At 48.7% G+C, this 14921-nt stretch overlaps 2 protein-coding genes across 2 annotated transcripts in view; both read left to right on the forward strand.

The window, feature by feature from the left end:
- The window catches only part of fhip1aa (FHF complex subunit HOOK interacting protein 1Aa), a gene marked incomplete at its 5' end in the record, with an annotated part of 65728 nt that overhangs the window by 38988 nt on the left and 11819 nt on the right, over positions 1-14921 (forward strand). The window contains 3 exons of the mRNA XM_080721823.1: positions 10628-10767; positions 12257-12391; positions 13985-14151. Of these exons, the coding sequence (XP_080577949.1) occupies positions 10628-10767; positions 12257-12391; positions 13985-14151 (442 nt within the window). The remainder of the gene's footprint in view (positions 1-10627; positions 10768-12256; positions 12392-13984; positions 14152-14921) is intronic.
- LOC308281510 (UV-stimulated scaffold protein A-like) lies at positions 7552-9444 on the forward strand (the record flags this gene model as incomplete). Its single annotated transcript, XM_080721728.1, has 1 exon — positions 7552-9444. The coding sequence occupies one exon, from the start codon at positions 7552-7554 to the stop codon at positions 9442-9444; it is 1893 nt and encodes a 630-aa protein (XP_080577854.1).

Below are 14921 nucleotides of genomic sequence, written 5' to 3' on the forward strand. Positions count from 1 at the left end.
AAGGGGCTACAGAATACAGTTCAAGATGTCGCCCCCGCTTTCCCCCACGGTGAGCTTCACCAGGGCCGAGGGCGAGAACGCCCGCATTCTGGAGGAAGAGATACAGGCCCTTCTCTTGAAGGGGTCTGTACGGGAGGTCCCGTGGAGTCAGCTCCATTTAGGGTTCTACTCCAACTACTTCCTGGTTCCCAAGAAGACGGGAGGGCTGCGGCCCATATTGGACCTCCGCGGTCTCAACCAGTACTTGATGACCTTCAAGTTCAGGATGTTGACCGTTGCCAGCCTGCTTCGAACCGTGAGAGAGAACGATTGGTTCACCTCAATAGATCTGAAGGATGCTTACACGCACGTGTCGATCTATCCTCCTCACAGGAAGTTTCTGAGGTTCGCTTTCCAGGGGAGGGTCTACGAGTACGCAGTCCTCCCCTTTGGCCTGTCTCTCAGTCCACGCGTTTTCGTGATGGTTACGAAGGCAGCTATAGAACCTCTCAGGCGGCAGGGGATAAGGATCTCAAACTACATCGACGATTGGCTAATAAGCGCAAGTTCGAGCCAGGAGGTGGCGCTACACACCCGGGTGGTGATAGCGCACCTCGAGTCCTTGGGGTTCGCAGTCAATTACGAAAAAAGTGTGCTGAACCCATCTCAGCGGACCACCTTCCTGGGTGCAGAGTGGGACTCCCGGGAGATGGTCGCCCGCCTCTCTCAGCAGAGGGTGGACAAGTTCTTGTCCCATGCCAGCACCTTCCTTTCCGAGGAGGAGGTCTCCTTCAAGTTGGTGCAGCGGCTCGCGGGCCTGATGGCTTCGGCCGTGGATCTTGTGAGTCTGGGAAGGTTTCACTTGAGGCCTTTCCAGAAATGGATGCTCTCTTTGAACATCCCCTCTTGCCAGGGCGGCACTCTGGTCCGGGTCTCCGAGCGAGCACGGACGGCCCTGAGCCCTTGGCTGGTTCCCGGCTTCCTTCGAAGCGGCGCCAGGCTAGGGGCGGTGATTCACAGGAAGGTAGTCACCACGGACGCCAGTCTTTCGGGTTGGGGTGCAACCCTGGAAGGACGTACGGCGAGGGGACCTTGGGGCCCCGACTTAATGAACAAGCACATCAATTACTTGGAATTGATGGCGGTGTTCCTGGCGCTCCAGGAGTTCGAGCCCTTCATTCGGAACTGTCACGTCCTCATCAGGACGGACAATACCGTAACAATGTGTTATGTGAACAAACAGGGGGGGCGGCGGCGAGCCCTGGACGTGCTGGCTCGCAAAGTGGCCCTTTGGTGCTCGGTGCACCTACAGTCGGTCAAGGCCTCCTACGTCCCTGGTCTTCTGAACAGCGGGGCGGACCTGCTGTCCAGGAGGAGGGTTCGCGACGAGGACTGGTCCCTGAACCAGTCGGTAGCGTTTCAGATCTGGACCAAGTATGGTCATCCGGTGGTGGATTTGTTCGCCTCTCGCGAGGACGCGAAGTGCTCACTGTTCTTCTCCCTGAGGGGGCCTGCACCCTTGGGGATAGACGCTATGGCGCACGATTGGCCCCAGGGCCTGCTGTACGCCTTCCCACCGATGGACCTCATTACTCCGACCCTCGAGAGGGTTCGTCGTTACGGTCACGAACTGCTTCTAATAGCACCGAGGACGGGGACTTGGAGCTCACTGATAGCTCCGCTCCTGTACAGGGATCCTTGGCAATTGCCCCAGATACGGGATCTGCTGAGTCAAGCGGATCGCGAGATCTTCCACCCGGACCCTCAGAGGTTAGACCTGTGGGTCTGGCCCGTGAGAGGGAAAGGCTGATCGCAGCCGGCCTGAACCCTTCAGTCGTTGATACGATGCAGAGGTCCAGGGCTCCTTCTACACGTAAGGTGTATCAGGGCAAGTTGGAAGCCTTTGAGGAGTGGTGTCGGGTTAAACACCCTTCGGTGAACCCGGTGTTCTCCTCAATTCCGATCATTCTGGAGTTCCTACAAGATCGGGTGGATAGGAACTGTAAGGCCTCTACGGTGAGAGGTTACCTTGCAGCCATTAGGGCCTGTCACCAGAGCCTTGATGGCGACCAATTGTCCAAACACCCGTGGGTGGTACAGTTTATGGCAGCGGTTAGGCGGGACTCCCTGACGGCGAGACCCCTGGCCCCCGCCTGGGACTTGGAGGTGGTCTTACGGGGATTGAGGCAACCCCCGTTTGAGCCTCTGGAGAGCATCTCTCTGAAGCTCCTTAGCTACAAGACTGCTCTCCTTCTGGCCTTAACCACGGCCAAGAGGGTTAGTGACCTACATGCCCTCTCAGTGTCAGAGGATTGCATGAGGTTCTCTCCGGACGGCCGGCAGGTGCTACTTAAACCTCACCTTCACTTCATTCCGAAGAATAAGGTGGTGCAGCATGTTCCGGTGCGGCTTTTGGCCTTTCATCCTCCTCCCTTTGGTACGGAGGAGGACAGGCGCCTTAATCTTCTTTGCCCTGTGAGGGCACTGAAGATTTATTGTGAGAGGACTCAGGCGCGCAGGAAGTCGCGCAGCCTGTTTGTTCCTCACGGCAAGTCCACCGCGAAGATGGAGATTGCTAAAGCAACCCTTTCGGGGTGGATTGTCGACGCCATTAGGTTGGCGTATGATAGTGCGAATGTGGCTAGACCTGTGGGTTTCACAGCTCATTCCACTAGGGGGATGTCTTCCTCTTGGGGTCTCTGGCAAGGGACCACCATTCAGGAGGTTTGTTTGGCGGCGAACTGGACTTTGCCGTCCACCTTTGCAGCTCATTACCAGTTGGACGTGGCTCCGCGCTCGTTAGTGCATTCAGTCCTCCAGGTGGCTGCTGACTCTTCTGCAGAATGAGGAGGACCCTTGTGTCTTCCTCCTCGTCTGGAGCGCTTGGACTGCCCTTGTGCTTTCTTTCCTACTCACTGCCCCCGACTGATTCCGGTGGTCTCAGGGGGGGACCTTGTGGGCGAAGGTGTGTCTGGAAGACGTCTCCTTTGCCGTTCATGTGTATGGTGAGTAGACGTTGGCCGACGTCGCTTACGGGAGTTGACGTACCCAAAGGAGGGAGTACCGAACTGGAAGACCGAAAATAAACACAAGTGTTTCGAACGAAACACCTGTTTATTTAGGTCTGGAAGGAGGTACTCCCTCCGAGTCTCTGCCCTCTGTTCGATTTTTCGGAGCAGATGCTTTCAAGAGACAGTATTGTGGGATGCCACAGGTTTTATGGGGGACTGACCCAGTACCGTAAAACTTGAGTGACAAGCCCTCCGGCCAATCAGGGATCGCCCTGCGGGAGTTAACGTGAGTACGTTCTGTTGTGAGGCTGACGCAATAGCGCCACCCAAAGGAGGGAGTACCTCCTTCCAGACCTAAATAAACAGGTGTTTCGTTCGAAACACTTGTGTTTTGTGATTTCGGCAAAAGATATGTTTTTTGAGTTGTTTTATAACCAAAAAATGCCTATTCTCACCAATCTTCGTCGCTGGCATAAATGCCTAATTAATGACTCTAGGCAATTTTACGTCTGGGGCAATAAATGAGTTAATAAATGAAACCCTCTTATACTTAGTAAAACAGGCCTGAGTTTCAACTGCACTCGTACTTTATTTTCACAAAATCTCTTCAACCATAAAATCTCAGATCTACAAGCTCACAACGTGTCACAAGCTTGTGTACTGTATATGGGGTCTATATAAGCCCCATTGTATATGCCAAATAGCGAAAATACAATAGCCAATCTACAAGCTCACAGCACTTCACATAGTGACTCGCTGTGAGCTTATAGATCGGCTATTTCCAGTAAAAAAGAAAGGTTTTTTTTGAACATTTTGAACATGAAAATTACGTTTTGAGAAAACGTCCCTTAGAATGACAAGCTCAGATGGGGAGTCCATAGACTGTAGATCTGCAATTTTTTTTAAATTGTGAAAATTTGAATTTTGACCCGATTTTGACCTCATTCTATAAGTGCCTTTTGAATCCTAAGGTTTTTTGAAAAATCTATGTTTCTATGTCAGTGGCGAATGGTGCTCAAACTTTTTCATGTCAAGGACCCCCAAAATGATGTGTATTTGGCCACGGACCCCCATCTCAAAATATTTAGTTCCACGGACCACCCGCAAAAGTAAAAATTTGAGTTACAAACGTTCGCTTTAAAAATACATATTCAAAGACTTGCAAAACAAATATCACGATTTTTCAAAAATAGCAGATCTACAAGCTCGTAGATCTGCAATTTTTCAATAGTTAAAGCATTCAATAATTCTAGGCCTAAATGGATTAAAGCAAAAAGGATTTAACAAAAAGGTCTTTAATCTGAGCTCAAACAGAAGGAGCTAACAACAGCATAACAGAAGGTCAGCATAAACATAAATGTTTATGCCGACCTTCTCTTCGTCCTGCACCAGATCACCAGATTGAGCCAGGCCGTGTGTCTGCTCTACGTTCCTCATTTACCAGACCGGCTGTTTCGTCATGACTTTGACCATGTGCTCTGTATTAGCAGAAACAATCGGAGGCCACCTTTGATCCAGACTTCTGGCTTTGTTTAGGCTTGCAGGCAAATCTGATGTTCTTCTCTCTAAGCCTCTGATCTTCAGCAGTGCTACTGTAGTGCATCTCAAACCGCTTCATATCAATCAAGGACCCTCCAGATTGATATGCGGATTTGGCTGCAGTACTGTGTTATCAGTAGGGGTGTCACAAGGGGGGAAAAGGTGGGACTGAGTTACTAGGGCCCAAGATGGAGGGGCCTTAATTATTTTATACTTTAACTATTGAAAAATATTTTTGAAAAGTCGTGACAATGTGTGCAAATCTTTGTATATATATGTATTTTTTAAGCAAACTTTTTTTAACTCTTGATTTGAGATGGGAAATATAGCTTTTTCGAAAAACCTTAGAAGAATTTTCAAAAATAGCTGATCTACAAGCTCACACGCTGATCTTGTAAATCTGCTATTTTTCAATAGTTAAAGCACAACTTAACGCGTACTAATGCATTCCCAGTCTAAATGGGTTAACCCCCCTCCCCCTATGAAGAACATTAATGGGGGGCCCGCAGTGAATCCTTGTACCAGGGCCCGGAATTTGATGCGACACCCCTGCATTTGGCCGCAGTACTGCTTCAGTGTCCGATTGTCCAGACACATGTTTAAAAACCTAGGGATTTATATGTAACTTTCCATGTGTTTTTTGATGTTCAAACTTGAATCTGGATAGGCCATATATCATATTTGGGCTACTAGTGTGAACAGTAGTTGCTCTTTGTGGTATTCAGGGCAGTTTACTTCATTGTCTTGGCTGCTATCAAGACGGTTGAGATTTGCCCAGCCACAACATTACTTGGTTGGCGTTTGCCTCAGCCCGTCAGTGTTTTGTGCTCTCAAACCAACATAAGAAAACCTGGAGGAGAAATGAAAAATAGTTCTGCCCATCACAGAGAAGATTAACAAACCTATATTATACATCGTCACTGTCTGGCCAAAACCTCTTAACTCCATTTTTTAAGGTTTTTGTTTTTGTGGCATAAATCAGGGCAATTGAACACCCTTTACATCTGAGTGTTGGTTAAAATAATATTGAACCAATGGAAAGTAATAAAAAGTGCTTGGGACAAAACCTCCTAACTCCACACTTTCTGCCAAACCAGCTAACTCCACCCGTTTGGCCCTCTCTTTTTTCATAAAAATGTGCTATTGAACACCCTTTACATCTGTGTGTTGGTTACAATAATATCGAACCAATGAAAAGTAGTAAAAAGCCCTTCGGTCAAAACCTCCTAACTCCTCTTGAGCTAATTTTCCCTCATTTTCATTTTTGGAGTTAGGAGGTTTCGGCCCGAGATATATTACAACAAGGAAATATTCTTTATATAAGAAATGTGATGGCGCCAGTTGTGCGATGGTATTACATTAGACATCGCTAACCGTACAACAAAATGGATTCATTTGTGTCCTCGGCGGCCTCCCCGCCACGCCGATTTATTACCCCAACGCTCCATAAAGTACTGAAAACAATGGCTTTATTACTCCTGTAAAGCCGCCATGTTGTGCACGCCGAAGCCCACTCCAAATATATCGCTATGACTACCATGCGTGGCTAAGTCTGCTTAATTTGCATTCTCTCTTGGCTCATGCACGCGAGGCGTCAGATTAGAGGTGTTTTATCAATGCTGAGCCCTCCTGCTGGGAAGCTCTATTAAAATCGCTTTACCCCCTGCCGGCTGCTCGTCACGGTCATTAGTTCTGCACCGTATGAGGGCCGTGCAGAGGCAGAGCGTGCCAACATTCATCTAATGCTGCTTTAGTGCCTTCTTTTACCTGCATGTTGCACTGGAGAGACTGCCAATCCCCCACCTCTGTGTCTTTTGGCCAGGGATGTGCAGAGAATGTTCGAGAGGCAGGGGCTGAAATGTCTAAAATGGCCTTTTGGTGGAAATATTGAAAATAGCCGACCTCCAAGCTCACAACGCGTCGCGCTGCGACGCGTTGTGAGCTTGGAGGTCGGCTATTTTCAGTACTTGATACCACGCTAAACTAAGCATAAAAAAGGCAATGTGGCGTACAGCATGGATTTCTACACATGCGAGGCAATTCTTTCAACATAAGGCGCTGCATTCAAATTCAGGAGAGAGTTCGGAAAAGGCAATTCTTTGGAATGCCGCCTTCAGGTATGACATGGAAAGAGGGCATTTCTTTCACCACTGCATTCATGGTCTGGAGAGGGCACTTTTTACAGATGGGTAAAAGGGCAGGGGCTCAAGCCCCCCTTTCATGTCTATGTGTGCACATGCCTGCTCTTGGCTGAATGTTTCCATATTTTGTTTTCGTCCGCAAGCAGAAAACGTGGCACGTTGCGCCGCATTATCGGCTTCTCCGGTGGTTATTGCGCTGTCGCTGACGACGTGTCACTGACAACCGCTTTAGGGTCGCATTGATTGGCAGGTTCAGGGTCCGGTGCCGGCCATTGGCCGGGTAATCTTTCGTGTGAAATTGGCTTTCCTGTTCTCTCCCTCCGTCCTTCTCTCACTCCTGATCTAGCCCTCTCCCTCCACCCTCCCCCTCTCTGGCTTCATCGCTCTCTAGCTACAGTATGTCCATCCATATGTCCATGCCTGGGTGCCATCCTGCTCGCTCCGTTCCGCGATTTTCCCATTGGTCTGTGGTGCGGGGGCGGGACAAACACACCAGTGTGTATTGGCTGGACGATGACGTATAGCTACCCTAACCCTACTCTGATTTGTTGGAACAACATCCAATCAGTAACAACCTCGCCTACGTCACAACGGACGTTCAGAAATACGAGTCAACTGAATCATTTCCAGACTGTGGTGCGGAGAGACAAAACAACTCGCGGAACGGAGCGAACAGGTTGGCACCCAGGCTATGTCCATACTTGGGTATAATCAATTTGCACCGACTGTCGGGGATCTCCATGTACGGGCATGTGATGTCAGACACAACATAAACCGTTGCCCGGGTTTAAACTGTGGCTACAGGCTCGTCCGTGTACAGGCTCACGTCAATGGTCGTACGTCTCTAAACGGAAAGACGTTATGGTGCGGTCGTGGTCGGGATGCATCTAGCACAGAGGCTGTCAGAGCTGGTGGAGGAGCTGACCACGTCGGGGGAGCCACATCTCAGCCAAGAGAAGATGAAGGAAGTGAAGAAGATCTGCAAGGTTTCCGAGCGCTACGTGGACCACGCGTACCGCTCGCTCATGTCCCAGCTCGGCCAGGACCACGCGGAGATCAGGCTGTCGGCCTTTCAGGTGACCTCTGAGCTCTTCTCCAGATCGCACCGCTTCAGAACCCTGCTGGTGGATAACCTCGAGGAGTTCTTCGAGTTGACCGTGGAGACGGACTACGGTAACCAGCCCCTCCCGCCCCCCAAAGAGGTGGCGAGGAAACTGAAGTACTCGGCCGTCCGGGCCATCCAGTCGTGGCAGGCCTCCTACGGATCGGCCTATAAGAGGCTGGCGCTGGGCTACGACTTCCTCAGGCACGTCAAGAAGGTTGACTTCAGCGACGTCGAGGCCCCGACGGCGGCAGAGAGGAGGAGAGAGGAGGAGAGTCGTAGGAGGACGGAGAGCCTCTATGGAGAGAAAGTGAAGAAAGCCGCCGAAGAGATGGAGGAGTCCCGCCAGGAAATGAAGGAAACTCTGAGGGAGATGGACTCTTGTATGAAGCTGCTTCTCTCCAGCGAATTCGACCCGTCGGACGTCCAGATGAACAACAGAAGCCTCCGGAGTCTGCAGCCACCCATCGTCGTCGATCAGCATTCGCTCACCGCAGGCGATGATGCAGTGGCGTCCACAAATCCTAACGTGAGTAGGATAGAAGTGGGGGATAGGAGAGACGACAAGAGCCCGGGAGGGGAGGGGGAGAGGAAGAGCGAAGCAGGGACGGGTAAAAAGCAAAGGAGAAAAGGGAAAGAAGGCCCAGCTTTGGAGGAGGATGAAGAGAGGAGGAAGAGGGCAGAGGAGCAGAGAGGCGTCGAGGGGAGGACGGAGGCGGAGGAGGTTTCCGACGAAGTGGCGTTTATTCGCAACTCCGGCCTCGTCTCTCACACGTACAGCCTGGACATCAACCTGGAGCGCGGCGTCCGCGTCGAAGAGACCGAGGAGAACGAGGCAGTGGTCTCCACGGTGACGGACCTCCATCGACTGATCGCGGACAAACACCTGCCGGCCGTCAAGAGCTGGGTCCAGGTCTTCACCAGGTCGGGCCTGGACCAGCGGCTGCTGAGGCAAGCTCTGGATCTGAAGATGTCCCTGGAAGCCGCTCTGGAGAAACACAAAGAGCTCCACATTGAATACAAGAACGTACACAAAGAGACGACGGCCTCTGCAATAGAGGATGAGGATGATGATGATGATTTTGAAGAGGTTCCAGAGAAAGAGGGATTTGATTCGCACGTTCTGGCGCGCCTCCGAGAGGAGTACAGCCAAGACGCCCGTCCTTCCACATCTACGACGCCAATGGCCCCTCGTCCTCTCTCCTTCCCGGAGGGCTTCACTCCCGTCGACCACCACTGTCACGCGCCGCTGGCCAACGGGGCGCTGTGTCCGAGGCAGGACCGGGTCAAGTGTCCTTTCCACGGAGTGATCGTCCCCCGCGACGCCCGGGGTCGACCGACCAGACAGGAGGACAGAGAGCGGGAGGAGAGGAGGCGGAGAGAGGAGCGGCAGCCCGACTGGCGCGACTACAAGCTGATGAAAGAGATCGAGGCGGCGACCGGGGAAGACCTGTGCTCCGACCTGGTGTTTGGCCGAGGGAAGGGCCGGGGCAGAGGGAAGAGAAAGAAGAAGAAGAAGCACCCGAACCTCAGTGACCTGAGACCGAGCGCCAACAGCGCGATCCGCTCGCGCCTGGAGAGAAAAGTTAAAGGTTTAATGCGTAGGGCGGCGGCTAGGGCCGTGGCGGCTAGGGATGTGAACAGCGTGTTGCTTTTCGACTCCACAACATAATCGTGCTCATAATGTAACTACACTACACCACTGGGGGGGTCATAGGATAGGCGGTCAACTTTCGGTATTTGATACCATGGGAAAACCCTTGGTAAAACACATGGTCATACAAACAGCCATGTCATGTGGGTTTATCAACATCAGCACCACTCACTTCACGCGGATGTGATTTTTTTCTTATTACTTTTTGAACAGTGTTGCTGGAAGGAGCTACGCTCCAACATCTGGCCTACATCTGGCCTACATCTTGGCACAAAGCGCTCAAAGTTTGTTGTAAGCCCAGGGTCACATTGGCCAAGCTTCCCATGACTGTTAATGAAATTAACTGATAAATAAAACCGCTCACTTGATACTAGGTGTGATTTTTAATTGCCTATGCACTCTGTCGAGGTGCCAACTTGCGCCTTGTCCACTCAGTCACGTTCTGAAGAAAATATGGGTTGGTGGTGACGTCACCGGGAACGCTGCTCCCTCATTGGCTAAAGGCCCAGATATGGCCACATACATACCCACCCACATGCCCACAGACAGCTATCATCACCCTACTTGTGCGCTCTGCTGGCTAGGGCATTCACGGATAGTGATTTTTAGTATTGGAATTATTCAACCTCAAAGTATTCGAATAGTCGAATATTCGACTGGACTGGCTAAACTGAAATATTAAGTAAGCAAGAGGCGAACGTTGTGAAAATAACAGATCTACATGCTCACAACGCCTTGCAATGCGAGGCGTTGTGAGCATGTAGATCTGCTATTTTCACAATATTTATCTGTGGAACTGAGTCACATTAAATGTAATACCTACAATTCCAAGTGCTTGTCAGGTGGGGGTCCCCAGTTCAAATATGTTTATTTTGGGGGTCACAACCTAAAAAGGTTTGAGAAGCCCTGGTATAGAGCATTAACAAATTAATTGACAACTCATTCTTATGACTTCCTATCTAGCCAAGCTTCATAAACGATATATTTTTTAAAGAGAAAACAATAATAATAAAAAAAGCGAACATTCGACTTTGGTGAACAACGTCGAATAGTGACTTTGATATTTGAATATTTGGTGAATGCCCTACTCTAATGTAAACGCAATGTCAAACGTCCGAAACTTTTTTTGAACAGTGAATTGAAGTGGTCGTTGTTTGTGTGCCCTCTCTCTCTCTCTCTCTCTCTCTCTGATCAGGCACAGAGCAGTGTTTCCTGGAGGAGTTGGCTGACAGCTCAGGGAACTCCTGTGTGATCGGCTCAGAGATCTACCTGGACGTCAGCTACCTGCACTACCTGTACGATGCCCGCCGAGGCATCACCAGCTGCCTGCGCGCCTGTCAGGTCTGGAGGCACCACACTTAACACACACCGGGTTCATTTAGTTGACTTAAGACTAAAAGACTAAAAGACTATGATGTTTGCCATTTAGTCCCAAGACTAAAACTAAGACTAAAAATGATAACACTAAAAAAGACTAAATGTGTGTTATTCAAAAGCCTTTTTTGAAATTTGCTGAAAAGCTAACACTCCACCAGGCCCTATTTTTGTCCATGCCTTATCTCTTATCCCTAAACTCACATTTGAAATAGCTGAAATAGCTCACAAGGTTTCAATGTAGATCGGCTATTTGAAGTATTTTAAAATGTTTTTCAAAATAGTAGAAAAAGACAAAGACGTTTAGGGATAAGGGGTAAGGCATGGACAAAACTATAGCTCAGTTTTTTAGCCATTACTTTTTCAATTATTTGAAATAAGTGCTCAAGTGTTCAAGATTTTTCAAAAATAGCAGATCTACAAGCTTACAGCACCAGCCTAGCTCAGCTAGACACAATCCCCCCATGTTAAAACATGATACTGCAGTTAGTTAGCTAGCTGCATTAGTATCTAGGCTGGTTATACCAGGCTATTACAGCACGGCATTCTGTGTCACGCGGTGAGCTTATTGCGACCGTAGGTCGCATTTACTACCAAAACCTCCACCGGCTGTCCGTGGGTGAGTCAGTCACACGTCACACGTCACACTTTTGCCCTGCTCATACTGTATCTCCACAACCGTTGCCCCCATCCATGCCAAATTTTGCACACACACTCCTTACCTGCCAAACTACAACCTCCAAGGACCCCCGCAGCTCCAGGGAGGACCCCCAGGTGTAAAAAATGACCAAATGTGCAAAAATTACCAAATGACCACCCCAACGGGGCTGCTCACGGGGAATTCCTGGGGACCACCCACTCCTGGTGTTCCAGAACGGATGCAAAAGTGGTGGCGCCCCCAGTGGAGGACCCCCTCCACTGCAGCTCACATAAAATGCCGTAACTCGGGCTAGGAGCGTCCGGGAGAGCCGGGGCCCGTACCTATTTGTCCGCCAAGGCAACGCGGAGACACCACCTCTCATTTCTCACATGCCCCTCTTCTAGCGCCACCTTCAGGCCGATTTTTAAAACACATTTTTGGACACTGCTCCCACAGTTTTTGCCCTAAAATCACGCAAATCGCTACACAGTATGTCTACATTCATCCCATCAACATCAATCTGTCCCATATAGCGCCACCTTCAGGCCGATTTTGAAAAACACATTTTTGGACACTGCTCCTACAGATGTTGCCCTAAAATCACGAAAATCACTACACCGCATGTCTACACTCATGTCATCAACATGGATCAGGAAGATTTTGGAAAAACACATTTTTGCCCTATTTGTGGAGATAAGCGACCTACGGTCGCTTATCTCCCGATTAGGGAGTCTTACTGGTATATCTATTTTCAATAGCTAAAGAATAAAATGGGTTAAATGGATTAGTTTTTGACTAACGGTGGACCCTCTACAGGTGTGGTCGGCGCCCTACGACGGCGAGCATCCGCCTCCTGAGGACTACCAGCCTGGGGTCCTGGAGGACGTAGGGGTCAGAGGTCGACAGGTCCCCACTGTGCCCAAAAGACTGCCTCCTCATCATCACAACAAGGTTGGTACAGTTTGGCAATTTGTCTTTTCATTTAATATTTACTTTGTTTTCAATTTCAGTTATTACGTTTTTTTATATGGATTAGTCGGGCAATATTAAACAAGGACAGAAGAACAGTGACAATAGCAGATCTACAAGCTCAGAACTCAAACTTCAAACTAGGACAGCTAGAAAATATTGGATGGTAAGATTTCATAGTATATCCCCCAAAATATTTGGCTATTATGAAATACTACAAAGACTGAAGTAGTTTTAGTTTTGTAAACACGCACTGCAGTTTCGGTTAGTTATTCTTTTTGGAAAGCCTCGTTTCTCTATTTGACTTTTTTTGTTTTCTTCTTTCAATTATAGTTTGGCTGTTTCGTTAGTTTTAGTTAAGTGTATTATCCCTGCATCATCATACTCATCATCAGCAGCAGCAGTGGTGTAAAGTAACTAAGTACATTTACTCAAGTACTGTACTTAAGTACAATTTTGAGGTATTTGTACTTGAGTATTTCCAATTTTCCAATACTTTTACTTCTCTCCACTACATCTCCTCTACAAGCTTGTAGAGCTGCTATTTTAAAACTTTCTATACTTTTGCTTTTGGTACTTTAGGTACATTCTGATGCCAATACTTTCATACTTTTAATCGAGTACATTTAGAATTCCGGACTTTTACTTGTTAGGCTGCATCCACACCAAAGTACCTATGAGAGTGGATTCCCCATTCTGCCAATGCATTTCAATGGGAAGGGGGCGTTTTCATGCCAGTAGAGGCTATCTGCACGCCACGCCGACCTTGCGTTTATGGTGGAGCAGATGAATTCTCCAGTTAGTTTTTTTGGGCACGGTGGCGCAGTGGTTAGCACTTCGCCTCACAGCTAGAAGGTCCTGGGTTCGATTCCCACCGGAGGACGCTGTGGGCACTGGGGGCGTGTTCCTCCCTCTGCATCATCAGCACCCACACCCTAGGTGGGGTTGGCGATAGGGCCTTTCTGTGTGGAGTTTGCATGTTCTCCCCATGTCTCCTAAGGTTGATACCCTCACAAAAACATGCAGTAATCCTGGTCTCTATAATGCCTCCCTCTGGCCAGCCGGGGCGCTTGATGGAGGGGAAAGGAACTGGTTTGAATAACGTGTTCCTTCCACGCGCTACGTCCAAACCGGGGAAATCCCCACTGTCAGGTGAAAAGAAGCAACTTGGAATACTCATGCATAGAAGGAAGCATGAGGTCAGTCCGTTGTCTCTCCAGGCGCAGCAGAGGGAGAGCAGAGCCCAGGATTACATAGGCAATTGGCACTGGGTGAAAAATGGGTTACAAAATTGTGGGATAAAAATTAGTTAAAAATAAAATTCGCCGGTTTTCCCCTTCCGTCCAATCGGGTGAGTCGAAGGCGGAATGGGGAGGGTTCTTTAAGTGACTGACAGGCGCGTCTCTGGCTTTGGGACAGAATGCGCTCTCTGTCTTTGTAGTCAGCCGCGCACAAAAAGAGTTTATCTGCTGGCAACCATTCTTTGGTGTGGCTTCAGCCTAACAGAGTATTTCTATACCGCTGTATTGATACTTTTACTTGAGTAACATTTGAGTACTTTTCCCACCACTGCAGCCGTCCTCAACGTGTCCAGCGCGGCCCAGCGTGGCCCAGACCACAGACACCCCCCCCTCGGTCACCCAGCTGGAGCTGGAGTGGGACGACAGCTATGACGCCTGTCCCATGCAGCCTGCTGAGGAGGACAGCAAGCCCCCACTGGCACCCCCTGCTGAGCCACCCAGGTACTGCTGCAAATATATACAGTATATGATCTTACTGATTGTAGCTATCAATCTAAATGTCTATAATGTGATATGTATATACAGCACATGTTGCCATTTTTTAAAGCTAATTGTATTGCTTCTAAATAGGGGTGCAACGATATAGTAACTGAATCGATTTTAATTTGCAATGATCTATATAGTTTGCAAAAGCAAAATATCATTCCGTTTTGGCTTTGCATCGTATCGTATCATTTTAAAATGCGGTAATCGGTATCGAATTGTTTTGCAATGCAAATAATTGATTGTATGTAAACTAAGTATTTGTGCCTTGTATTTAGCAATTTTAAGAGGGAAAATGAAAAAGAGGGGTCTAATTACCTTTCCATTCCATATAGCTACTCTTGGTCTATCGATAAATGTGTGTAATCTCTGTGTTCATGTCAAGGTGGGTTTGTCCATATGTGTTGAAATATAATCATTGAATCGAATCGTATCGTATCGCCATGAATGAACCAATATTGTCCATGTATCGTATTGTCAACCATGTATCGTGATGCGTATCGTATCGCTGTTAAAATGTATCGTTACACCCCTACTTCTAAATCTACAGTAGGGCACAAAGCATTGTGAATTGAGTTCTTTATTCATGGGGCTCTCTGGTGGCTCAGCTGGCAGAGTGCATACCATTAAGTCTCAGTATTTGCGTAGCCGACCCAGGTCTCTCTGTCTCTAGTCTTTCACTGAATACCAAATACAGTCGGAAAATGCCCAAAACATTTTCCAATACA

Source organism: Nannobrachium achirus, assembly GCF_963921795.1.
Source record: "Nannobrachium achirus genome assembly, chromosome: 3".
Taxonomy (NCBI): Eukaryota; Metazoa; Chordata; class Actinopteri; order Myctophiformes; family Myctophidae; genus Nannobrachium; species Nannobrachium achirus.